The 25,883-nt window shown below is 40.2% G+C and overlaps 1 protein-coding gene across 1 annotated transcript in view; it reads right to left on the reverse strand.

Annotated features, from left to right (window-relative positions):
* Positions 1–25,298, reverse strand: part of ESRRG (estrogen related receptor gamma) — a gene marked incomplete at both ends in the record, with an annotated part of 493,979 nt that extends 468,681 nt beyond the window's left edge. Inside the window, one exon of the mRNA XM_082834452.1 lies at positions 25,126–25,298. Within this exon, the coding sequence (XP_082690578.1) occupies positions 25,126–25,298 (173 nt within the window). The remainder of the gene's footprint in view (positions 1–25,125) is intronic.
* Positions 25,299–25,883: the final 585 nt, after the last annotated feature.

Raw genomic sequence — 25,883 nt, forward strand, 5'->3', positions numbered from 1 at the left:
GACTCCTCTGTTGATTATTCCTCATTTTCTCATCCCCTAATTGTTACAGAAGTTAACTCCTTGGACCTCTTTTCTCTTCTGCACTCACTCCCTAAGTGGCCACAGCTGGCCTCTATAATTTTAAATACTGTACATATGCTGACAAATCACAAATGTATGACGTTAGCCAAGATGTTTCCTCTGAACTTCAGACTCACTGATCCATCTTCCTACTTCCTAGACAATTCATTTGGATGTCTATTATGTATCTCAAAAGTAACATTTCCAAAATGGGTACTGATTACCCTTACCCTACTAAATCTATACGTCCCCAGTATTTTCCATCTTCTGGTTGTTCAGACCAAAAACTTTAGAGACATCTTGATTCTTTCTTTCGCTAACACTGCTCACGAAATCCACTTGGTTCTTCCTTCAAAAGACTGGGTTAGTTCGTAAGATGTTACGGGAAAACCCAAACGAACGTTTTGGCCAAACCAATATATCCAGAGGCTGGCAAGTTCTCCTCACCCCATCCTTACTGCCCTGACCCACACCACCACCATCATTCTCCAGGACCACTGCAGTGGCACCCTGACTGGTCTTCCTATTTTCACACTTGCCCTCTTCAATCTACTCTCTACAGAGAAGTCAGAGTGATATTAATTTTTTTTTTTTTTTTTTTTTTTTTTTTGTGGTACACGGGCCTCTTACTGCTGTGGCCTCTCCCGTTGCGGAGCACAGGCGCCAGACGTGCAGGCTCAGTGGCCATGGCTCACAGGCCCAGCCGCTCCGCGGCATGTGGGATCTTCCCGGACCGGGGCACGAACCCGCGTCCCCTGCATCGGCAGGCGGACTCTCAACCACTGCGCCACCAGGGAAGCCCGATACTAATTTTTTTTAATTAAAGTACTGCTACTAATTACTACCTCTAATGAAATGAACAGATTTTAAGAGTATGAACTGATGAATTATGACAAATGTATATATCCCTAAAACCATCTCAATCAAGGTAGAGATTATTTCCATCACCCCAGAAAATTTCCCTTATGTCCCTTTCTAGTCGATTCCTTTCCAAATAAAGGCAACTAAATTTCTGATTTCTATTACCAAAGCTTAGTTTTGCCTGTTTCAGACGTTATTATGACCAAAACATATGGATGCTACACACTATTTTTTGCACCTGGTTTCCTTTTGCACAGTATTAGATTTATGACATTCATCCATGCTGTTGAGTGTATTAGTCGTTCATGTTATTTTATTGATGACTAGTATTCCACTGTATAAATATACCATAACTGATTCATTATTTGTTGATGGACATTTACAGTTGTTTCCAGTTTTTAGCCATTATGAATAAAGATGCCACAAACACTCTGTACAAACTTTTTCTGGACCCATGTTTTCATTGTTCTTGGGTAAATAACTGGGTGTGGACTTACTGGGTCACAGGATAGAAATTTTGAATTTCATAGAAACTGCCAGTTTCCCAAAGGGATTGTTCTATCTCACACACTCACCAGCAATGGATAAGAGGTCAGGTTGCTCTGCATACTTCTAAGCAGTGCATCCTTGTCCATTGGGTTTGTTGTTTTTGTTGTTTATTTTAGTTTTAGCCATCCTAGTGGGTATAAAGTGGTATCTCACTGTGGTGTTAACTCACCTTTCTCTGATAACTAATGGTTTTGAACAAATTCTTGTGTGCTTGTTGACCCTTTGTCTATGGTTGGATATGTCCATTCAAGTCTTTTGCTCACTCTTAAAGTGATCTTTTAAAACTAAGTCACATCTTGTCACTCCTCTGCTCAGAATTCAACAGTATGTCAGCTCATTTTGTAAAGCTACGATCTTAACAACACCCACTAAGGTGCAACACAGTCTGCCCTCAAGGAACCCTGTGACCTCCTGTCACCCTCCCTCTGCTCCAGCCACTGCGGACTCCTGTGTTCTTGAACAACTGAGGACCATCTCAGAGCATCCTTGCTGTTCCCTCCGTGGGAAGTTTCTTGTCGCAGATACCCGCCTGCCCAATTTCTCACTTCTTTTAGTAACTTCTGGAATATTCCCACTAAAAAAGTAACCACATGTCCAGTGTTCTCTATTCTCTGTATCTAGTTTTATTTTTTCCATAATATTTAGCATTAAGATGTGATTTTTTCATTGAAGTATAATGTACAATGTTGTGTTAGTTTCTGGTGTACAGCAAAGTGATTAAGTTATATATATATATATATATGTATTTTTTTCATATTCCTTTACATTAAAATTTATTACAAGATTTTGAATATAGTTCCCTGTGCTATACAGTAGGACCTTGTTGTTTATCTCTTTCAGTAGTGTGTATCTGCTAATCCCATACTCTTAATTTATCCCTATCCCTCCTTTTCCCCTTTGGTAACCATAGGTTTGTTTTCTATGTCTGTGAGTCTGTTTCTGTTTTGTAAATAAATTCATTTGTATCATATTTCAGATTCCACACAAAGTGATAATTATATGATATTTGTCTTTCTGTCTGACTTTCTTTAGTTAGTATGATAATCTCTAGGTCCATCCATGTTGCTGCAAATGGCATTATTTCATTCCTTTTCATGGCTGAGTAGAATTCATATATATACATATATGAATCATATACAATAATCATATATATATGCTTATTTTTAAACTTATTTTTTACTCACTTTGCTCCCTTTCCTTCCTTCCTTTGCCTTTTTTCTTTCATCTTCCTGTTTCTTCCTTTCTTCCCCTTCCTTCCTTCTTTCCTTTCTGCTCCCTCCATCCCTCCCTCCCTCCCTCCCTTCCTTCCTCTCTATAGTTCATTATTTATCTCCCACTAACAAAATGTAAGCTCTATGAGAACACAGAGCCTTTGTTCATTGCCGTATGTCCATTCACTCCACAAATATGCTGTTCACTACTGTATTCCCAGATCCTAGAACAAATTTTTAACTGTTTAAAAGTATTGAGAAGACTGTATATTTGGACTGTTTGCAAATTTAAACACATGAATTTTTAGTCTTCAACTACGTTTACTTAAAAAGCTGCAATTATATAGTTAAAAGAAAAAAAAAAACCTTAAAACAGAGCTAAAATCCATGATGTTTTTTTTTTAATGAGGCTGAATAACACATGAACCAAACAGACTTTCTAGAACAAAGTGAAAAATTACACAGATAGATAGATTCTATTAAGTACAGTAATAATAAAGTAGATAAACTAATCTTCGCTGACTGCTTACAATGTGCCAGGAAGTGTTAATCCTAACAAGAACCCCATGAGGGAAAATTGGGTCTTAGAGTGTTTGAACAACTTGCTAAATTTATATAGGTAGTCAATCACAGAGCCAGGATTTAAAGAAGGGAAAAGGTAAAAATTCCAGTCCCTTAATATGCATATGCTTTTATTAAATTATCACAATGTACATACTTCTATAGTTTTTTAATTTTATTTTTATAATAGTTAATATAAAATAATATATGTACCATATATGTAAATTATGAAACATAATAATAAAATGAACCTTCACGAACCTTCTTTCGCAGGAAGGAAAGGAAGGGAGCAAAGTAATAAGCAATGCCAAAACTGATAAGGCTATCCAAGGACCCTTCTTCAATCGCGTTCAGCTCCACTCCTTACCAGGAGTAAACACTATCTTGAATTGTGTGCATATCATTCCTTTTGTTTACCTTGGAAATTTTACCACAAGAATCTGTCCCTAAATAATATATTGTTTAGATTTATTTCTACGTGATATTTCGAGATGGTATCATGAGGTATATAGTCCCTTCTGGTTGTTTTATGTTTTCTCATTAAATATTACCTTTCTATGATTCATCTGCGTTAATGCACATAGATGATTTCACTGATCTCACTGCTCTATCATATTCAGTTTATGAATATACCAAATTTATTTGTCCAGCCTTCTGCTGACTTCTTCTGTAGACATCAAAACATATTATAAAGCTACTGTGAGACAGTATGATATTTATACAAGGACAGACAAATTAGTCAACAGAACCAAACAGAGAGCTTAGAAACAGGACCACACGGGATGGTAACTTGGTATCTAACAAAAGTAAATTGCAGATCTGTGGGGAAAAGATGAACTATAGTAACTGGCACTGAGATAACTGATTATCCTTAAAAGGAATCCTACCTTATACTGCATATTCACAATAGCAAATTTCAGATGGTTTAAAAACTATGAAAAGCAAACCTCTAAAATTTTAAAAAGACAGTATAAGAGAATATCTTCATGACTTTCAGTTAGAAAAGAAAATATTTTTGACAACACAAAAAGTGTCAACCATAAAGAAAGATTGATAAATTCTATCAACTAAAAGTAAGAAAATATTTTCATCAAAGAATACCATAAAGAAAATAAATTGAGAAGCCACAACTCTCGGAAGATATTTAGAATGCATTTATCTATTTCTTCTTAAGGATTTCTTTTTAAATTATAGTCCTATCTTCCCTGAAACAGTCACTACTTGATCACCTTACTCTTACTGTGTCTTTGTCTAGTTCTTCCTAGTGCTCTGAAAATTAGGGACTCCATAAATGAGGACCCTCTTGCACTGTTCATGGGAATGTAAATTGATACAACCACTATGGAGAACAGTATGGAGCTTCCTTAGAAAACTAAAAACAGAACAACCATATGACCCAGCAATCCCACTACTGGGCTTATACCGTGAGAAAACCATAATTCAAAAAGAGTCATGTACCACAGTGTTCACTGCAGCTCTATTTACAATAGACAGGACATGGAAGCAACCTAAGTGTCCACTGACAGATGAATGGATAAAGAAGATGTGGCACATATATACAATGGAATATTACTCAACTATAAAAAGAAACGAAATTGAGTTATCTGTAGTGAGGTGGATGGACCTAGAGTCTGTCATACAGAGTGAAGTAAGTCAGAAAGAGAAAAACAAATACCTTGTGCTAACACATATATATGGAATCTAAAAAAAAAAAAAAAAAAAAAACTGATTCTGGGATGAAGTGAGAGAGTAGCATGGACATATATCCACTACCAAACGTAAAATAGATAGCTAGTGGGAAGTAGCCGCATAGCACAGGGAGATCAGCTCGGTGCTTTGTGACCACCTAGAGGGGTGGGATAGGGAGGAGGGAGACGCAAGAGGGAGGAGATATGGGGATATATGTATATGTATAGCTGATTCACTTTGTTATACAGCAGAAACTAACACATCATTGTAAAGCAGTTATACTCCAATAAAGATGTTAAAAAAGAAAAAAAAGAAAATTAGGGACTCCATAAACACTTCTGACTAACAGACTTTTATTTTAGGCTGTCTTCTGTTTCAGTACACGTAAAATTTTACCTTGCTTTAAACAAAGGCTACTAACTATAGGTGGCATTGTTGTAGCACAGATCATGTTCTCAATTACCTGTATGACAGCAAAGAGTGATACTTGTAAAACTTCATTTAAGTTTTTTAATTCAATTGAACCAGAAGGTCATTGACACTTCAGTAATTGCTACTGAAAAGCATTTGGCTAAAAGAGAAACACACACACACACACACATATATATACACTGTGAAATAAACTGTGACATAATCTGTAGTACAGATTATTCATTTTAAAAGAATTGCCTACTTCTTGTTACAAGATCATTATTGCAATTATTTTACCTAATAAAAATTTTAATGACTCTGAAACAATAGTCAAACATGACATAATTTATACAGCCCAACTAAAGAAAATTGTCAGTGCTTTCTACTGTCTTTTTGACCACAAACAGAAAATTCCAATTTTTAAGCTTTGTTCTAGTCTTAAACTATGGAATAAACACAAAGGAATGAAAAGAACAAGAGAGGAAGGAAGTGGTTTGCAAGGAGAGCAGGCTTCTGAGTATAGATGGGCAACACACAGCGTGTTGTCCAAGTGCTACTGAAGGTGGATGATGAGGCCCTTTCCTCCCAACTAGGGATGTCTGGGAAAGTCTTTCACTTTTCCTGATTTCTTCTCTGTTTTCATTCCAAGAAGACAGGGCTTAGTATTACTAAGTATTTAAAATTCCCTTGTCTGTAAATGTTTAAAAACGTGTTCCCACCTAAAAGTATGGCAGAGAGAGGGGTGTGAATGCACATCTCAGACTAGATATTTAATCTGTCAAGTCTGGCATCTGTCATCTCATCCATTAAACCTTGAGTTCCCACAACTAGGAACCTTCTTTTTTTTGTTTTTGATTGTTTGTTTACTTGGTTTTTTTGTGTGTTTTGGGGTTTTTTTTTTTTTGCTAAATACAAAAAAGTCAGTGTTAGGCTAATAAATCCTTTCATTAAAAAACAAAGCCATGGGCTTCCTTGGTGGCGCAGTGGTTGAGAGTCCGCCTGCCGATGCAGGGGAAACGGGTTCGTGCCCCAGTCTGGGAAGATCCCACATGCCGCGGAGCCGCTGGGCCCGTGAGCCATGGCCGCTGAGCCTGCGCGTCCAGAGCCTCTGCTCCGCAACGGGAGAGGCCACAACAGTGAGAGGCCCGCGTACCGCAAAAACAAAAACAAAAACAAAGCCATACAGTAACATGGATGGACCTAGAGATTATCATACTAAGTGAAGTCAGACAGAGAATGACAAATACCATATGACATCGTTTATATGTGGAATCTAAGAAAATGATACAAATGAACTTATTTACAAAACAGAAACAGACTCACAGATCTCAGAATCAAACTTATGGTTACCAAAGGGGAGAGGAGGGGAGGGATAAATTAGGAGTTTGGGATTAGCAGATATAAATTACGATATAGAAAATAGGTAAACAACAAGGTCCTACTGTATAGCATGGAGAACTATACTCAGTATCTTGTAACAAACTATAATAGAAAAGAATCTGAAGAATAATATATAGATATGTATAAATGAATCACTTAGCTGTACATCTGAAACTAACACAACATTGCAAATCAAATATACTTCAATTAAAAAAAAAAAAGCCAGCACAATACCAGAATGTATGAATAGAAGTATGTTATTTAAGGAATCACTGAAATCTTATCATTTGAAAGTTTCTTTTCAAAGACACTCTATTTTAGGTCTATATAACCAATATTATACATTGAAAACTTAGAGCTCAGAAAAGAACAGTGAAAATAAACACAGGTGTGGAAAACAGCAACTGAGAAAACATATACATTAGTGTGACAATATGGTGATAAGCCAGAGGAAAAACTAGGTAGAATCTCACTCTTCTCACAAACAGATGGTGGTTCCTGATATTGTGAAAACAACTTGGGGTTTGAAAACACAAACACCTGAGTGTGAGAGCCATCTGTCCATCTGTGTCATGGACAAGCCATGTGATCGTGAACAAGTTCTATCCTCTCTCTGGGCTGCTTTGTGAGAGGACAGGAAATAATATTCAACCCTCCGAGCTACTGGAAGATTCAATGAGATGACACAGTTAAAACACGTTGTAAACTGTAAGTCACTACGTAAATGTGATTCATCTATTTAAAGAATAATTATCAAAATAGGGCTTCCCTGGTGGCGCAGTGGTTGAGAGTCTGCCTGCCGATGCAGGGGACACAGGTTCGAGCCCCGGTCCGGGAAGATCCCACAATGCCGTGGAGCGGCTGGGCCCGTGAGCCATGGCCGCTGGGTCTGCGCATCCGGAGCCTGTGCTCCGCAACGGGAGAGGCCACAACAGTGAGAGGCCCACGTACCGCAAAAAAAAAAAAAAGAAAGAATAATTATCAAAATAGATTCTCCCCAAGGAAAGAACAGAGGAAATGGGCTTATTAAATTATAGCAAGAGGAATTTCTATCAGGCAGCAGGAAAAGCATCCTAACTGTGACACTGATTGTAAGAGAGGGAACAGAGTTACTTTCGAGGTAAAACCACCACTGCTTGAGAGAATTAAAACAAACTTGCCTGGTGATAAAGTGATAGAGTATGTGACACCTTCTGGTGCCACCTCGGATAAAAGCTGAGCTCAAAGTTAATAAAATTCCTTATCCAGTTCAGTTTTCTAAAGTCAGTCTTCTACCATGTTCCCTGGGACCCGAAAGAATCTAACTGCATCAAACTGTGTAATTCTAAAGCATTTGCTCGCTCCCTCTTGTAAAAGTTGAATGAAGATCTGTCTGTCCCCCTCCATTATCCCCAAATAAAGCATTTTTAAATGAGCCACCAACCGATAAAAGTAATTGGATGGAATTTTGCCAAATATTAAACATGCAGGGCTGTCCTTAGGGCAACCCAGGGAAGAGGAGGATCACCTTGCTCTCTGATCCTTCCCACAAGGGATATTAAGGGCCCACTCTGGGCAGGGTTCTGTGGTAAGTGCTAGGAAGACAGAGGAAGAGCTAAAGCAGACAGTCTCTGCCCTCAAGGAGTGTCAGTGCAGTGGGAGAGGCAGACATTACTCAAAGCCTCATTCCTGAAAATGAGTGCCTTGAAAGTCTACAATAAATGGATGTGACCAACTCAGAGCATCCAAGTCGGGTCACCTAAGGATGAGAAGCAGCAGCAGATACCTGAGGACACAGTAAGTATTAACTAGCAAACATAGGACTTGGAGATTTCTAAGCAGAGAGAAGAGCAGGTGCAAAGGTCCTATGACAAAAGGAAAATGATGAGTCCAAGCATCTAAAAGAAAGCAGCTGGGCAGACGCACAGGGCAAGGAGCCTGGGGTGAAATGAGGTGAGAGAAGTGGGTAGGGCCAGACCAGACCAGGACTCTTAGGCCATGTTCAGGATTTTGGCCTTTATCCTTAGAACAAGGTGAAGCCACTGGTACAATGGAGGTTAAGAGGAAAACAGATCACAGGAGCTAAGAATTCCTTGTGGAAGAGATAAGGAATGGCCTTAACTGCTTTGTGATGAAATGGAGGGAGGATCAAAAAGCACTGGATGGTTCCTTAAGTCACCAGCAGTCTTATCTCCCCCCAGAGTGGACCATGTGGCCTGAGCATCTCGATTTTTGTACCCCATGGGCGGCTCTGCCGAGCAAGTTACTTATCTCCCACCCACAGGAACTGAATGATGGGCCCTGGGGAGTTTAGGTGCTGGCGGTACCTGATGGAATATACATGTGGAATGAATGAGGATGCAGAAGGCTGAGGGGGGCAGCTGACACTGAATGTGAGTCAGTACGTGTCTACCTAACCCTGAAGGTAGATCTGGAAGGAAATACTGTCATCCAAACTTACTCCTTTCTGCTCTAGATAATGACTCTCTCTATTAAAAATGTCCCTAGTATTAGTAGTTCTGTATTTATAAAAGGAGAAGAGAAGAAAAAAACTCTGGCAGGGAAATAATAACAAAATGTATAATCCACAGAGGTGGTGGGAAGATATAATGTTATTTTACATATTTGATATAGAGCCTAAATTAAGCCGTAGAAAAGAGGCCATGAATCTTGAAAGCCTCATTAACAAGCCTCCCTAAACCTCAAATACAGTAAAACACATTTCATAAACAAAGACCCAATAGGATTTTAATAGTACAATGAATTTCACAGACGTCTGCACTAATCACATTTCATTACATTTTTTTTCAAAAGGAATTCCATTTGATGGAGAGTCAGCTTTTGAAAGAGGGTACAAAATACCTTTTAGGAAGCTGATTTTTTGACTGACTGTGAAAATGCAAGTCAAATTTGCTATGGACACATCCAATATTATGCAACTGAAAAGCTGCACATATGCCTTCCCCGCCCCCTCCTCAGATTCACTGTGTCCGGGTCATTGTCCTAAGTCTCTAAGGATACATCTTTCCTCTAAACCATCCCCAACAGCAGGAATCTCAGACCTCAGTTAGAGCTGTCAACCCCTCAGGTGTCCTATGACCCTGGATGCCTTTCACCAGTTGCATGTGTTTTCAACGTGTAGATGAGTTTTCTAAAGCAAATGTCCATCTATTCAACACCTGGTTTGGATGAAGACACTCGAGCTTGAATGCCATCACCACAATCATCTTATACGCAGAAAGAGAGATACATTTATCTACTCCTACCCTCAGACCAGAGCAAGAGGAGCTTTTACCTGGGCTCTGCACTTTAGCGGCCCCTTCTCTGGCCGTGCCCGTCTCTGCAGTATGAGAAGTCTACAGGGCAGGAGGATGCGTCTCCCTAGGGCCCATACTCCACCTCTAGACCCTGGAAGTCTTGGGATTCTGGATTCCCTTACCCCAATGTTCCCAAGGTTACTTTAGGCTGGAATCCATCCTCACAATGGCTGAGTGTTCTGCCAATGGTACGTTTCTGGGCCCGAGGGCAGGCCAAAGAGCATCTATTTTAAAGGGATATGATTGTGTCGACTGGAGTATCCATTCATTTGAAGACAAGGCACCTTGAGATGCTGGAAGAAGCTGGGGGTAGGAAAAGGAGGGGGTCGGGATAGAGGTTCGGGGCTGAGACACAGTTCTTATCGCGTTGCCATGTTCTGGGGCAGTACTCCAAGAAATCTGTGGGTTCTATACTAGAACTTGGCCTTGGTCATTCTGAACGGTGCTTCTCAAAGTTCAATGTGCTAACAAAGTACCTGGAGGTCTTATTAAATGTAGCTTCTGATTCAGTAAACCTAAGGTCGAGCCTGAAAGTCTGTACTTCTAATAAGCTCTGAGATGATACTGACGCTGCTGGCATGTGGACCACAATTTAAGTAAAAAGGATTGTGAAGGTATTATTTCTCAAGATAGAACAATAGAAGATGTTTTATTTAACAATTTATTAACTTGATTTGTAGCTTTCAAACAATTGTGGTACATGGGCCTCCATTTGTTGTCTTGTCCTAGCCCAGGAAATGCTAGAGGCAAGCCTGCATTTCCTCTTTCATCAGTGACCCGCGGATTTCATAGAAATCTCATCATAGGGGAAGAGTTAGGATGAAGAACAGAAAGTCTCCACCAAGGATTAACTGCTTCTAATAACTGTGCTTCAAACAGTGCACCAGCGAGTTACGCAGGCTGCCCACAGTTTCTATTCTGACGCTGTGAACAATGTGAGGGTTCACCCTTCCTTGGTTATCTTCACTCTTCACAAGCCCTTGGCTGCATCTCTACTTCGCAGTAGTCACCTTTTTTTTTTTTTTAACATCTTTATTGGGGTATAATTGCTTTACAATGGTGCGTTAGTTTCTGCTTTATAACAAAGTGAATCAGCTATACATATACATATGTTCCCATTATCTCTTCCCTCTTGCGTCTCCCTCCCTCCCACCCTCCCTATCCCACCCCTCCAGGCTGTCACAAAGCACCGAGCCAATATCCCTGTGCCATGCGGCTGCTTCCCACTATCTACCTACCTTACGTTTGTTAGTGTATATATGTCCAGGCCTCTCTCTCGCCCTGTCACACAGAAACCGGGAGAACGAGATCAGAGAGTAGTTGCCACTCCTATCTGGGAAGATGTATGCCTTCCATGGGTGCAGGCTCACTTGTGAGTTAGATATCTAGCTGCCCAGAGATACAGTCTCCTTCCTTGCCCTTCCTCTCTCACGTGCTCAAGATTCTGGCTCTGGTTTCCTCATTCCAGCATTTTCCTGAGTCCCCAGGAATGAGCATGGGATGTCTCTCTTTTTACTTAGTTCTTTGATTTCTTTTTATCAGAGTTTTGTAGTTTTCCTCACAGAGTTCTTGTATATAGTATGTTAGATTTCTACCTAAGTATTTCATTTTGGGGGATGCTAAGGTAAATTGCCATCCACTTTTTTTATTTTTCTGCAAGGAATCTGCTCCTTCTAATTTTACTCTTCAAGTCCTCTTCTTAGGCTAACCCCTAATGAACCTTCAGATCTCAGACTACCTGTCATTTTGAGAAATCTTTCTTAAGCACATATTTAATCATTCACTCAATCTCTCATGCATTCATTTAACAAATATATTTAAAATTTCTACCACGTGCCAGTTGTTATTCTAAGCTCCGGGGATAAGTTAGAAACATAAAGTTCTCTACCCCCGTAGAACATAGTCTAATGGGAAGGGGTCAAAACAAACAAACGTAAACATAAAAAAATCTCTTTGATAGCGGTAACCCACTTGTTGAGGTACTCATTAAATAACGAATGAAGGAATGTTGAATTCCCTTATGAAGACCAAGGAACTTTATTTTTGGTTAGACTTTGCCTTCAACAAATTGAAAACAAAAAAATTAGATAGAGGATCTGTTTTATGTTTCTATTGACTGCAGCCTCTGAACTAATTCAATGATGAGTGTACATTTAGTGCTTAAGAAATACTTAAATAATTGATTGACTAATGTTTCAGGAAGCACATTTTAGACTCCTGGCTCTTCTATAGAAATCTGCAAACAAGAATGTTAAATCTGAAATGGAGAATGCCTTTCAAAACTGACATGTGTGGATTCCTTTGAATCTGAAGGGAAGGAGCGTGGGCACCTAAAAGAATCACCACTTTCTTTATTTCAAATTAAAGTGTATCCTATTCCCTACCCCAGATTCTAATTTGAACAGCTACAATCTATAGCCTTTCGCCAAAATCAGGTTCAATTGATCAGGTTCAAAAATCATCACTGATGGTGATTTTTAATTTAACCCTTAGGGTATTGTGTTCATCAGAAAAATACTGGGAACCACTAGTAGAAACGTTATTGAAGCCACCAGAAGTTTTACTATCAACTGGAAAATCCACGCATAAAAATGAAGATGAGAAAATGCATCACTAAAAACCTAATGTGCAGTTGGCTAAATGATAAACCAATTTGAAGTAGTGAATTCTAATTGAAAAACGGCATGACAAAGTATTTTCCCATTAAAACAGGAATTTCCTAAAGGCATTTTCAATTATTTATCATGCTTCAGTAAAAAGCTTCACACATCCTAACAGCACACTGTCTTCTTCAACTTTGCCTACTGATCGAATTTTTAGCACAACGACACCTAGCTCGGATGACTTTAAAAATTATATGCCAATGACCTTGACGATGTTCTTTAATTTTTATGAGGTTCTTTTTCTCTCTCTCTACAGTCCTCACACCTAACTGCACAGATGCTTTTAACTTGATAATCTAATTATTACCTTATGAGTGTTAATATTTTTAACCTTATCAGGGCTTATCTGCATCCCAGGAACTCACAGTTCACTGGACTTTACTGGACAAGCGGAGTATTTGGAAATTTTGACCATCTAAAAGGACATTTTAGATGAAGGGCTATCTCCCTTTGAAGTTCACAAATATTTGAATGTCCTTTCAATTGCTTAGATAACTTACTCTTCTCAAAATCAGGGCAGAGGTGACTCTGGGAGCTAAAATTGTGGATTCCAAGCCTACAGGGAAGGGAATATATTTGGAATATAATACCCTGTTGGTGCTCAATAAATGTTTATTAATGAGCCCCATTTTTTGACCCAGGCATGGAGAATAAATCCAAGGAAGGAAGATTATGCAAATAGACAGAAAGGTCACCCAGCCCTACATGGGGGTGTGGCCCAGGGTGAGGGCAGAACCAAGTCATTCAGGCGACAGGACATTCTCCTGGGTGTACAGCAGTGACCCTGGCAACCCCCATTCCAATAGTTATCTATTCCATTATAAAATAATGTAGAAGAACATTTTAGTCAGAGGCTGCAAAAATTGCTGTTCGAGGGAAAAACAACCACAACAAAAATAAACAACAATTTCTTCTCATAAGAGATTCTTGGGACAGAAGACTCTTGATGGAGAATGGAGAGTGAAGAGAATCAAAACACGACCTATAAGAATTATTAGTAATACACTCTTATCCACTGACTCTTGGAAACCCACTGGCCATTGTAATTAGCCCACACTGTAAACTTGCAGGAGAGGGGAGAGCTCTCATGAAGCCAGGCTTCAAAACATGTTTTCAGAGAACAGATTGATCCTGAAAGTGACATGTTAGGAAGAATTACAAGGACTGGGAATTCACGCGATGCAAACTGATGACTATGGGCAAGGACCACTCTAAAGGCAAAATTTACAAAACGATATCACCTTCTCTGATATAAAACAGAAAAGGCTTGAAACAGTTACCAAAATGCCTTATAAGATTCATATGTCCTTCCTCTCTAGTACTACAGAGAAGAATGTCTGTATGATTTGACATCAGTCATTAGCCATTTTAAATTATCGTTTTTAATCTAGTAAGTAAAACAGAAATCTGCTATGGTTTATTTTAATAAGATATTTATGATCTTCAGGAAAAGAGCTAAATAGCTCTGATCTGAAAGTGAACAATGAAACTGAACTACATTGGTATCTCCCCAGTAGGACACCCAGCTCAAAACACACACGCATAAAAGATCGTCATGGCTCAACTAAAATGTTTAAACTATGTTTTGTAGACTTTCTCTTCTTTTAATTGAAATCTTATCTGAGGTGGAGATTACCTCTTTTCCTTCAGCTACGCTCACGTCTTCTAGCCTGAAGGCCCATGACTTGTGAATTATTAATCATATTTGTAGCAGCAAACTGATTTTTGAGAGAATCCATATTGATTGAGATATTCCAGACTAATGATTTGAGGTTAAGGTATTTAGATATTATTACCTCTGATGAATTCAATTGATAGGGCTTTTCTTCTATTTACATTATTTTCTATTAATAGATCGTCCAACTTGCTCTTCAGCCTTGGTTCCATCCATCTGACCAATAAATGTGGACAGCTGACTTTTGCAAGCGCCAAAGCACTTGATACGCTAAAACAATGTCAGTTGTCCACATCCGTAAAAGACTGTAATTGTGATTGGTTAGTCAGCTGGTCAGCAACCTGTCAGGGGTTGAAGTCATATTTTTAATTGTTGGTTAGGTTAATTAGTCTTGCTCTATTCCAGTAATTCAGAAGGCATCTCTAAGCCGCAAATAATGGACGATGGGTTGGTTACAGAAGAGTCAGTGGATAAGAGTGAAGTGGCCAAAACTGGTAAATTAATCGCTAGCTACCAGAAAAAAAAGAATGCTAAGTGCATGGCCAAATGTTCTTCTCTGTAGGTCAGCACCTCTCTCTTCATACACAAAAGATTATATATTTTCAATACTATAATAACTCCTAACAACAGTATTTGAGATGTTTTGCACTGACTCAACTCCTCAAAGGACCCTTTGGATAACTGAAATGCTGGAACCCCATAAGCTATGGTCCCAGCACTTAATAAGGAAGATGATCTTTATAAGAGCAATTCTGTAGGAGATGAGTTTAAGTGTCTGCTCTGCCATTGACAGGCTATATAAACCTGGCCAGATTATTTAACATCACAGGGCCTCTGTTAGTCCAAAAGATGAATGAATACCTACTGCATGGATACCTACTGATAATATAAATAAAAGCATTTTAGTTTTTAAAATACAGTCCAAGGCACATATATGTTTTTGTTGTTATAGCTGATAACAGAGAAATTGTTTAAGGTTTTGATGGTTGTGGAATGAGAGTCTGCAATTCAAAGGTTTTCCTTCTCTCCGACCTCACATCTAAACCGTCACACGTCCTATTGGCACGACCTTCAAAGTCTATCCAGAGACCCCCCAACCATTTCCCCCACTGCCTCCATGTGGACCTCAAGGGTCCTAGCCACTGTCACCTCTCCCTGCATTGTAACAGTGGCCTCCTAGGGAGTTTCTCAGTCTCTGCCCTTGTTTCTCTCAACAGCTGCTGGAAGGATCCTTTATAAATGTCAGATCATGCCATTCCCCTCCTCAAAATCCTGTAATTGGCTTCATCTCATTCAGAGTACAAGCCATAGCCATGACAGTGACCTCAATGACCATGGAGCCCCGCCCCCATGTCTCCCTTGACACCCCCTCTCACTGTTCTTCCCTGAGTTCTCTTCACTCCAGTCCCATCGCTGTTCTTGCTTTGCTGGAACAATCCAGGCACCACCCTTCCTCAGAATGTTTGCATCTGCTGTTCCCACCACCTGAAATCACCCCTCCCAGGCATCCACGTAACCACTCCCTCAGTGGCTTCAGGTCTTTTTGCAAACGTCACCTCAATGGAGCCTTCCCTGACCACCCTGGGTAAATTCAAATCCCAACTCTCCTCCCCTCACTCTATTCTTTTCCATTGCACATACTGTCTGCTATCTTTCCTTAGTTGTTCTCTTTGTTACCAGAATGTAAGCTCTATGCCAGCAGAGGCTCTGTCTCTCACATTCCCTGTTCTTTACCCAGATCAGTGCTGGATCAATAAATATATGTGAAAGAATAAAAGAAAAGAAAGAAAAAAAGAAGAAACAGATTCCAAATCCAGCTCTGCCTTCTAACAACAGCCTTTTTTTTTTTACTTAAGTATAGCTGATTTACAATGTTGTGTTAGTTTCTGCTATACAGCAAAGTGATTCAGTTATACATACATATATATTCTTTTTCATATTCTTTTCCATTATGGTTTATTACAGGATATTGAATATAGTTCCCTGTGTTACACAGTAGGGCTTTGTTGTTTATCTATTTTATATAAAGTAGTTTGTATCTGCTGATCCCAAACTCCTAATTTATCCCTTCCCCACCCCCTTTCGCCTTTGGCAACCGTAAGTTCCTAACAACATCCTTGTTTCTCATGAGCCAGTAGGCCTATGAAAGTACCAGTCAACATATGGCTAGTTTTTAATTAATTTTTTTTTTTGCAGTACGTGGGCCTCTCACTGTTGTGGCCTCTCCCGTTGAGGAGCACAGGCTCCGGACGCGCAGGCTCAGCGGCCATGGCTCACGGGCCCAGCCGCTCTGCGCGGCATGTGGGATCCTCCCGGACCGGGGCACGAACCCGCGTCCCCCGCATTGGCAGGCGGACCCTCAACCACTGCGCCACCAGGGAAGCCCCATATGGGTAGTTTCTAATGCACTATATGATCAGTGCACTTTCCAAAACTCTGTTGCCGTGACTATTCCCACCCCACTGGTTATAAACCCCAGTGTGACTCTTGAGCTTAAAGTGCAAAGGAATTATTACTGTAATTGCAATCATTATCATTAACATTTCTGTTTATTTAAAGAAAAAAGTAGGTAACTTCCATCTAGGTTCATCTTTCCAAAAATTGCTAATTGACTTGAGCCTCTGAAATTCCTTATTTGACAATAACCTGAACTTGACCCTTGCCGATAATTCCTTTTTCCAAAGAGAAAAAGAACAGCTGTAAAAATATTTCAACATTCTGTAAACTGAGATTCATAATAGTTCTATTCCTAAACCACATATACATTACTCTCCAAATCATGATAAAGAATAAAAGAGCTGGTTTATAATTTTTTAAACAGAAAAATGGGCAGCAGTACTTTAAAACTTCTCAGTTGGAAAGGGATATTTTTGGTCAATGATCTATTTTTATTTCTGCTCTGCTGTTTCTCGAGGAGTCCAATGACAAGGACCTGTCCTTCAAAGTTGTAGTCTGTGGGCACAGAATTAGCATTTTCAATTACTTTCCCCTGGACGAGGTACACAGGTTTCTTTCCCTCCCCACCCCCCATCATTCTCTTTCTCTTTTCTCTCCCCTCCGAGGACAGGGAGGGCAGTTTCTGGGTTACCCTTCTTTTTTTTTCCAGAATTTTCTCAGAAGGCTACCAACATACTTTAAAAAGTAATTTATAGTTTCTTTTTCCCCAAAAAGATAACGGCAGATAGGATTTAAACACCATATGATATTTGCTTAAACTATCGAGACTATCTGTTTTAGTTAACAAATTTGTGTCATTCTTAGTCAGCAGATGCATATTTTTGTTCCTCCTACCGATTCTGCAGCAAAGCTAGTTAATTATCATCTTGGAATCTTGGGTAATATACTCAGAACAGTTGCCCTTACAGACATATTTAATAAAAACAAACATTGAGTGGGGACTCAGAAATGAGACCGGATTACTTTATCACCCAAGGAATAATCATTGTTCTACATTCTTCTTTCCATACCCTTTTACCACCATTTTAATACAACAGTATGGTCAGATCCAGGGCAGATTTGGAAAGGGGGAGACAAAAAAGGCAACTTCTGTTTAATTTTTGGTAAAGGCAAGATCCCAAAGGAAGCAAACCAGAAAGCCTGGAGCAAGGGTTGAGCTCAGGTGATGGAAGCCATAAATTCTTCTATAGTGATGTGGTTGTCCTGCAATTCGGAGGAGGATCTTGGAGGGGGCCTTCCTTTATTCTGGCTCTGGTCTCTACTTAGAGAAATCAATGATTCTCAGACACATTGGAAATACGCATTGCTCATTAAAAAGGCACACACAGAATTCTGAAACTACTCACTTCAATACTCAACATTTCTGTATCCTGCCGCTCCATGTTTAAGCCTTGAGAGGAGATACCAGAGACACAGAGGTCTGGGATCTAGTCTCTTTGATTACAAAGAGCTATCCTTAACCTAAGAGATTCAAAAACAGGCAACTGATGGAATAAGGACTCAATATGAAAGCACCACGTTTGTTGAGCATCTACTGTATGCCATCCCCTGTAAGATTCTTTACATATTCCATTTCAAGGAGCAGATTCCTGGGACAGATCACCTTAACCTCCTACCCCGAAAGCTCAACATCAAATCATCTTACCCTACAACAAATATTGCAAAAAGGACTGCTCTCCATGAGAGAGCCAACCATCTTTTGGAAGTTCGTTGGCTCCGCAGTTCTCGCAGGGATGAAATCTACTTCAGAGCATGTCTTGCAATTTATCTAACACCAACTAATAGAAACATCCAATCCAAGTTACTTGGAAAAGTGTATCCAACAAAATTGCTAGTGCTAATACAAAAAAGTATGAAGAAATTGTTAGGAACTGAAGATGTACAAATATGCAAGATAAAAATCACTTTAATAACTATAAATTAATACTCACTTCAAGCTATATAAGTATCCCTCAGTATATCCAAGGAGCAAATGCTCCTAAAAAGGCATGTACGTGTGTGTATATACCACACACATATTACTCCCCTCCCCCATCCACTCCAACACTCCCAGCTTAAAATAAAAAGAAGTTGGAAAGAAACTAGGATGCTACTCCATGAGGCTGTAAACGCTTAAGCTATTGGCTGAATCGCTAAACCATGTCAGTGCCATTGGCTGTTTCATTAAGCTTACCTTTGGCTGTTGTAACCTTCATAACCCAGCGTCTCCACTGGTCTGACATTTACACAGCAATATCTTTTTAAAGCAATAGGCTTCAGTGTTAAACACCTCTTAATTATGGGCTCACTGAACAAAGGTAGCATTCATCTCTTCATGTCACAAAGTCAGGCAACAGCAGCGTTGGTGGCAAATTTATTTGTAGGAACCTAACTGCCATATAGACTCATTTTTATTACTCTTCAGTAATGAGCTTTGTGTTTTGTTTTGTGCTTAAACGATGGATTGGACTCACATGAATCTGTCTTTCTTCCTTATTACTCTTATGACTTTCATAAGGAAGGAGAGTGTGTAGGCACGTCCCATTCTGTATCCTGCCTTAAATCAAGTGCACTAGAGGGGAAATAAGTGAATATGGAGCTACCCCCTCTCTCTATTAGATTAATCACGGTGGACCCCAGAGGATATAGTATCTAGAGTGAAGATGGAATCATTACCTGTCCTATACTATGTTCAGTACTTTTTACATTTATATTCATAAAAGGGTTAAAGGCAATGGAATGTCATCTCTTTTTCTTTTACGTCTGTTTCTTGTACTGTTTAGAGAAATTCTAGGAATACTATTGAAGCAAGTATGTATTATTGGCTTAAATGTTTTTTAGGAGACACTTTCTTTGCCATCCTCCAGACTGGCGCATTTCCTCTGCCTCCTGCTAGGGAACTGGATCTTATCTGTCAAGCTCATAGGAGTCAAGTTCTAATGCAACCTAATGATATTAGGAGGAAAAATTATCACAAATTAAAGAGTATACAAACTAATTTTCCAGTGAGGATTATGCTTTTTAACCTAAGGAATGAGGTGGACTAGCTTTCTTGTTTGTTTGGTTTTGGTTTTAATTTTTTGGCTGCACTGCGAGGCATGTGGAATCTTACGTCGCCGACCAGGGATCGAACCCATGTCTCCTGCACTGGAAGCACAGAACCACTGGACCACCAGGGAAGTCCGAAGTGGACTAGTTTTTTAAAGAAAGTTTTAGCGACACTTATAGCTTTGATTTTACTTTATATTGGCAAAGCACTTTTTCAAACTCTTCTACACAGAATGTGAGACCTGAAAAAGTCCTCAAAAAACTGAGAGTAAGTACAAGGCCAAGGTCCCACAGCTGGCTGGCACCTCTGCATCCAGCCTTCCTTCTTTTATGAACTATTTATTATGCCAGGTATTTGCAACCTCCTGACTTGCTGGGTGAGAATAATCAACGAACTGGAGGAATGAGGGGACTGAGACACTAGGGAGGTCAAGTCGTTTGCCTAAAACAAGGGATGGCAAGACTATGAAGTCCGTCCAAATCTGCCTCTCCCATCTTCCATCTTCCCATCCCCCACCTGCTTTTTAAAGTAAAGTTCTGCTGGGACTCGGCCAAGCTCATTCATTTACATACTTACCTAAGGCAGCTTTTGCACTACAATGGCAGAGTTGAAGAGAAACAGAAAACATTTACCATCTGGCCTTCACAGAACAAGTGTGCTGGTTGCCAGCCAGTTAGAGTTAAACTTGGTATTAAAACCCACATCTTCCAAACTCTTGTCACACAGGGAATAAAATGGCATCTATTCAAATGTGCCCCACTAATTTTACCAGGATCAAGAAAGATCTCCTGGACATCGTGGGCTCAGCTCTGCAAAGGCACATCCAATATCCGTCTTTTAATCTTCATCCACAGTTCGGACCCCGTGGCCAGCCCCACGTTGGGCTTAGTTCCCCAACGCTGTGTGCAAGGCTAACTGCCAATCTCCTTGATGACAGGGCAGAAAGAGCCATCCTGGTGCATGAACCCCAAGCTGCTTCCCTAATGTACAGGTACCTTGCCCTGAAAAGGAATTTTTTTCTGTGTAGCCATTGATGAAGTGAGACCCTGTGGGCCATGTGGGCTCCTTGAACAAGTCCAAAGTCCTTCTCCTTTATTGTCTTCTCTCCTCCGTCTTTTTCTGGGGCTGATTAGGCTATGTGCTTAAAGAGGTGAAACACTCAGGGGGGTAAAGGCCACAGTGACCAAGTACACAGGGGCTGGAGCCTCTTTTCCTCTACTGGTCAGGTCTGAATAGCCAGCCCACCTTAGAGAAGAGAAGTCACCTCCCTGCTCTCTCTCCCTTCCCCTCCCCCTTCCCTCCTTCCTTTTCTCCTGGGAGCTAGCCAGGTATACTGAAGACGTAGCTTAGACTGGCCTGATTTTGACAACGGAAAAGTCCCTCTAGCACTCCCCTTTCTCTGGCACTACCTCCTCCAGTCCCTCAGATCATGGTGGGGACGTCCCGCACGGGCCTTTCCTTGAAGGTGGTAAAGGTGTGATTCAGGACTGGCCTTATGGGCAATCAGCCTCTCCCTGGACTCCCCAGAGTTCTGCTTTGAGATCTGGCACCGTACATACGTCCCAATACAGTATTACTTAGTCCCACTAGCCTGTGATTTGCCAGGATAAGTATCACTTTGGTGTTCTCAAGAGATGGAAAGCTCGGTCACAGCCAGATTCTTAGATTCTTCGGTCTTCGGGTCATGATATCAGGGAGACAATACAGGGTACAGTAGTGGAGCCAGATTCAAAGTCCAGAACCAGCCACTTAGCAGCCACTTGGCAAATCACTCAAACTCTGTGCCTCTGTTTCCTCATCTGGAAAACGGAGACAATAAGAGTCCCTACCTCACAGGAGTGTTGTGAAAACTAAATGGGTAACAGGTGTAAAGTACTCAAAACTATGACTGGCACCGTAATAAGAACTACAATAAATGTTTCATAATTGGGATGAAAATTGAAATTTTGTTTTAGAGGATAACCATTACACATAGTCAGCTGTCCAATTTCAGAGAAAGGTTGAATAGTGATTTAATACACACGCATGTGTTTCACTGAGGCCCTACTTCTTTTTAAAGTAATCCCTAAAGCACCGTCCAGAACCAAACAAGCCAGTATTTGAAATGTGTACCTCCCAAGGGAAGCTTCTAAAACATCACTTTGCTAAACCTGAGGACTTTTCCATACAAAATTATTATTTCCCCTTCTTTTCTTTCCACCCAGTTAAAGTCTAACTTTCTAGTCCCAAATCTCTTCTTTCATGAAGTCCTTTCAACAACCCCGTCTATCGGCTACTAAACCCTATTCTGTCTTGCCTGTTGGTGTAATACTAATGCCTGCCCTCTGTGTTACTCCACCATGCATGGGATGATAACCTTGCTTAGTAAAATTCACTAGCTGTGACCTCCATGTCTGCTGATGGCTCTTATTCAAACACAGCCCTGTTGCCTAACTTTGGGTCGTGTGTGTTCAACTGTCTTACAGATAACTCCAGATACATGTCCCAAAGGAAGCTCAAACCTGACCAAATTAAACGCACAATTTTTAACCCAAATCTGTTCCATTTTTTATAACCCTCATAAAATGAATGACTTTTTAGGGAAAATATTAAGATTCTAAGCTTCCTGAAGGCAAAGACTCAGTCTTACGTTTTTGTTTCCCCAGTGCCTAGCGCAGTGACCGACACAAGTAGGTGAGCAAGATAGGTTTAATGGTACTGAAGGGGGAACATGGCAAGATATTTAACCACACAGAACAATCAGCTTTTGCTGATTTTCCTTTCAGCATTATTAGCTATCTCCAAAGTTAAATTGTAACTGAAAATATAACATCTTGATATATACAGATAGAGAATTCCATTATACATGCGCTCTAAACCAAGCTTCCTATAAGACTTTACAGGCTCCCCAAATTTCGAAAGGGCACACAGGCCCCATTGTTGTTGAGGATAATGATGATAGGAGTTATAACGATAGTGACCACTGATCAAGCGCTAACCACCTGCCAAGCACTGTGCTAGATGCTTCCCTATACTCTCTGCTTTACCCAGCAGGTCACTGCATTGTAGCACCTCCTTCCTCAGAGGCTTCCCCTAATCACCACGTCTAAAGTAGCACCACCTGAATGTAAACTGGTGCAGCCACTATGGAGAACAGTATGGAGGTTCCTTAAAAAACTAAAAATAGAGCTACCATATGATCCAGCAATCCCACTCCTGGGCCTATATCTGGAGAAAACTCTAATTGGAAAAGATACATGCACCCCAATGTTCACAGCAGCACTATTCACAATAGCCAAGACATGGAAGCAACCTAAGTGTTCATCAACAGATGAATGGATACAGAAGATGTGGCATAAACACACACACACACACATACACACACACACACACACACACACACACACACACACACACACACACACACACACAATGGAATACTACTCGGCCATAAAAAAGAATGAAATAATGTCATTCACAGCAACATGGATGGACCTAGAGATTATCATACTAAGTGAAGTAAGTCAGACACGGAAAGGCAAATATATGATATCCCTTATGTGTAGAGTCTAAAAATAATACAAGTGAATTTATTTACAAAACAGAAACAGACTCACAGACATAGAAAACAAACTTATGGTTACCAAAGAGGAAGGAGGGGAGAGATAAATTAGGAGTTTGGGATTAGCAGATATACATCACTGTATATATTATAAAATAAACAACAATTTACCATATAGCACAGGGAGCTATATTCAATATCTTGTAAGAACCTACAATGAAAAAGAATCTGAAAAAACTATGTATGTATAACTGAATTACTTTGCTGTACATCTGAAATTAACACAATATTGTAAATCAACTATACTTCAATAAAAAAAATTAATGGCTTACTAATTTTTTTTCAAACCAGAAATCAACCTTCAGTTCCTCCCATCTCCTCTTTCCTCATATCTAATGAATGACCAGTCTCTCTGAAGAGTGCTTAAGCATATCCCACCACTCCAACTCTGCAGGCACCATACCAGTTCACACCCACATAACCTTATCCAAGACTACTCCAATAGACTCCATTCTTGACCACTCCCCCAACCCTTCAATCCATCATCCAAGGCACTGCTTCCCTAACCTCAACTGGACCACTCCTCCAGAGTCTCACATGGCTTCAGTGGTATCCCTCACTCCTCCAGGTACACCCACAGCCCATTGCATGGTACACAATGTCAGCGGCAAGTCTGCCTGTTAAGTGAACAGTCTTGGTTCCCTCTCTTGCCTCCACTCAGCCATCTTCCATTGTGTACTCCAGCTCCATAGAACCAGTACAGTTTCCAAAACATCCCCCGTGCTCTCCTGTCTTTACACCTGTTCTTCTCTCATTTTGTAATGCCTTTTCTCACCTTGTCCATAGGAAAACTATTCTTAACCCATAAAATCTCGGCTCAAATGTTATGTATTTGCTTCCTTTCCTGACTAAAATATGTATTGAGTACCTAGTAAGATCTAGCCAGATAACATGCTAGTCACTGGTTATATAGCCACGCCCATGAAAGCAATTCCCAAAGATAAGCTGACTTTTCCTCCATGTCAACCCTGGCCCCGATGCACCTTTCCATTACAGCAGGAACAGCATTACGTTGGAGTTACGGGTGTGTCTGTCTTTCCACTCTACCATAAGCACAATATTCAGAAAAATGTATGTTGAAAGAATGAAAAAGTACACTATGATGTCCCTTTGACTAATTTGTCCTCTGGTTTCACTGGATTTCTCAAAGGACATAATCGAATACAAGGCACAGTGGTCAACAGTAGAGGCTTCAGTGTCAGACAATCTCAGTTCCAAATTTGGTTCCACTACTCATTAGCTATGTGACCTTGGGCAGGCTACTTATCTTCTATAGAGTAGAGACAATTTTGGTCCCTACTTCATAGGGCTGTCGTGAGGACAGCCTCACGACAGGTAAATAACTCAAAACAGTACCTGGCACGAAATCAACTCTTCAATAAATGTTAACTATTATGATTTTACGTTGAATACTACACACCTACATATATAAGAAACAACAAATTGTGAAAATAAACAGAAATTAATCTCTTAGTTCAAGTAGTCACTTACGCCACAATTTTCTACCTCCCATATGATTTCCAATTGGCTTGAACCTAAAGAGTTAAACATACAGACACACAAGCATTTTTCCCACTAAGGCTTGTCATCTGAGGATGAGGGTCGGGGAAGGCAATGCTGGTGGTTATGGATGTTAAATCAACAATTTTTTCTTACAACAAACCCCTGGCACCCTGTTCTCACCATGTCACGGCCTGTGACGACTTAGTGTCTCCCAAGCATGACCAAGCGATTAGCGGGGCTGTGTCTGTGCATCTCAACAGTAATGGGAGCTCTCTTTCCATTTGGCATGTATTGAAGCCTGAGCGCTTCACTGCCTCGTGCATTTTCAGCTTGATGAATTCATTATTCCCCATATTTTTCTCCTCCCTCCTTCAGAGAAAACCTGTCCCTAAAAATGCCAGGATTTTGCCCCGGTTTTAAGAAAACGGGTGTTTCCTTTTAAACATGCAACCTTGACCGCAAGTCTGCGATAGCTTAGCTACACCCAGTACCACTTGAAGAAGAAGAAGAAAACAGTGAAACGTTAAATTCTTTAATACAAACCCCACAGTATCACCTTTCGCTGGAAAGAAAACACGCAGGTGTCAGTTGGGTATTTTCTAAGAAAAGAGTATTTTTTCAGCTCTGAAAAGGGACAAGGCTGAAGTTATTTGTCCTAGATGAACAACGATATGCTGGTCTCAACAGAAGACCTGACAACTTATCTCTCACTGTTTGCTTTTTTTTTTATCCCCCATAAACAAAGCCCTCCCCCACTCCCCCTGCCATACCTGGAGTGTATCCTTCCCCACTCCGGCCATACAGAGAGTGTCGGCTCATCCCGATGCTGTACTCATGGGCAGGGATGCAACTGAAGGGTGACAAGGGCAGTTTCTGCAGAGCTGTGGTTTTATAAAGTGCTTTCAGGAGAAAAGGGAAAGAAAGGAAATTATCCTAAT

The sequence above is a fragment of the Leucopleurus acutus genome, assembly GCF_964270905.1.
Source record: "Leucopleurus acutus genome assembly, chromosome: 2".
NCBI classification, from domain to species: domain Eukaryota; kingdom Metazoa; phylum Chordata; class Mammalia; order Artiodactyla; family Delphinidae; genus Leucopleurus; species Leucopleurus acutus.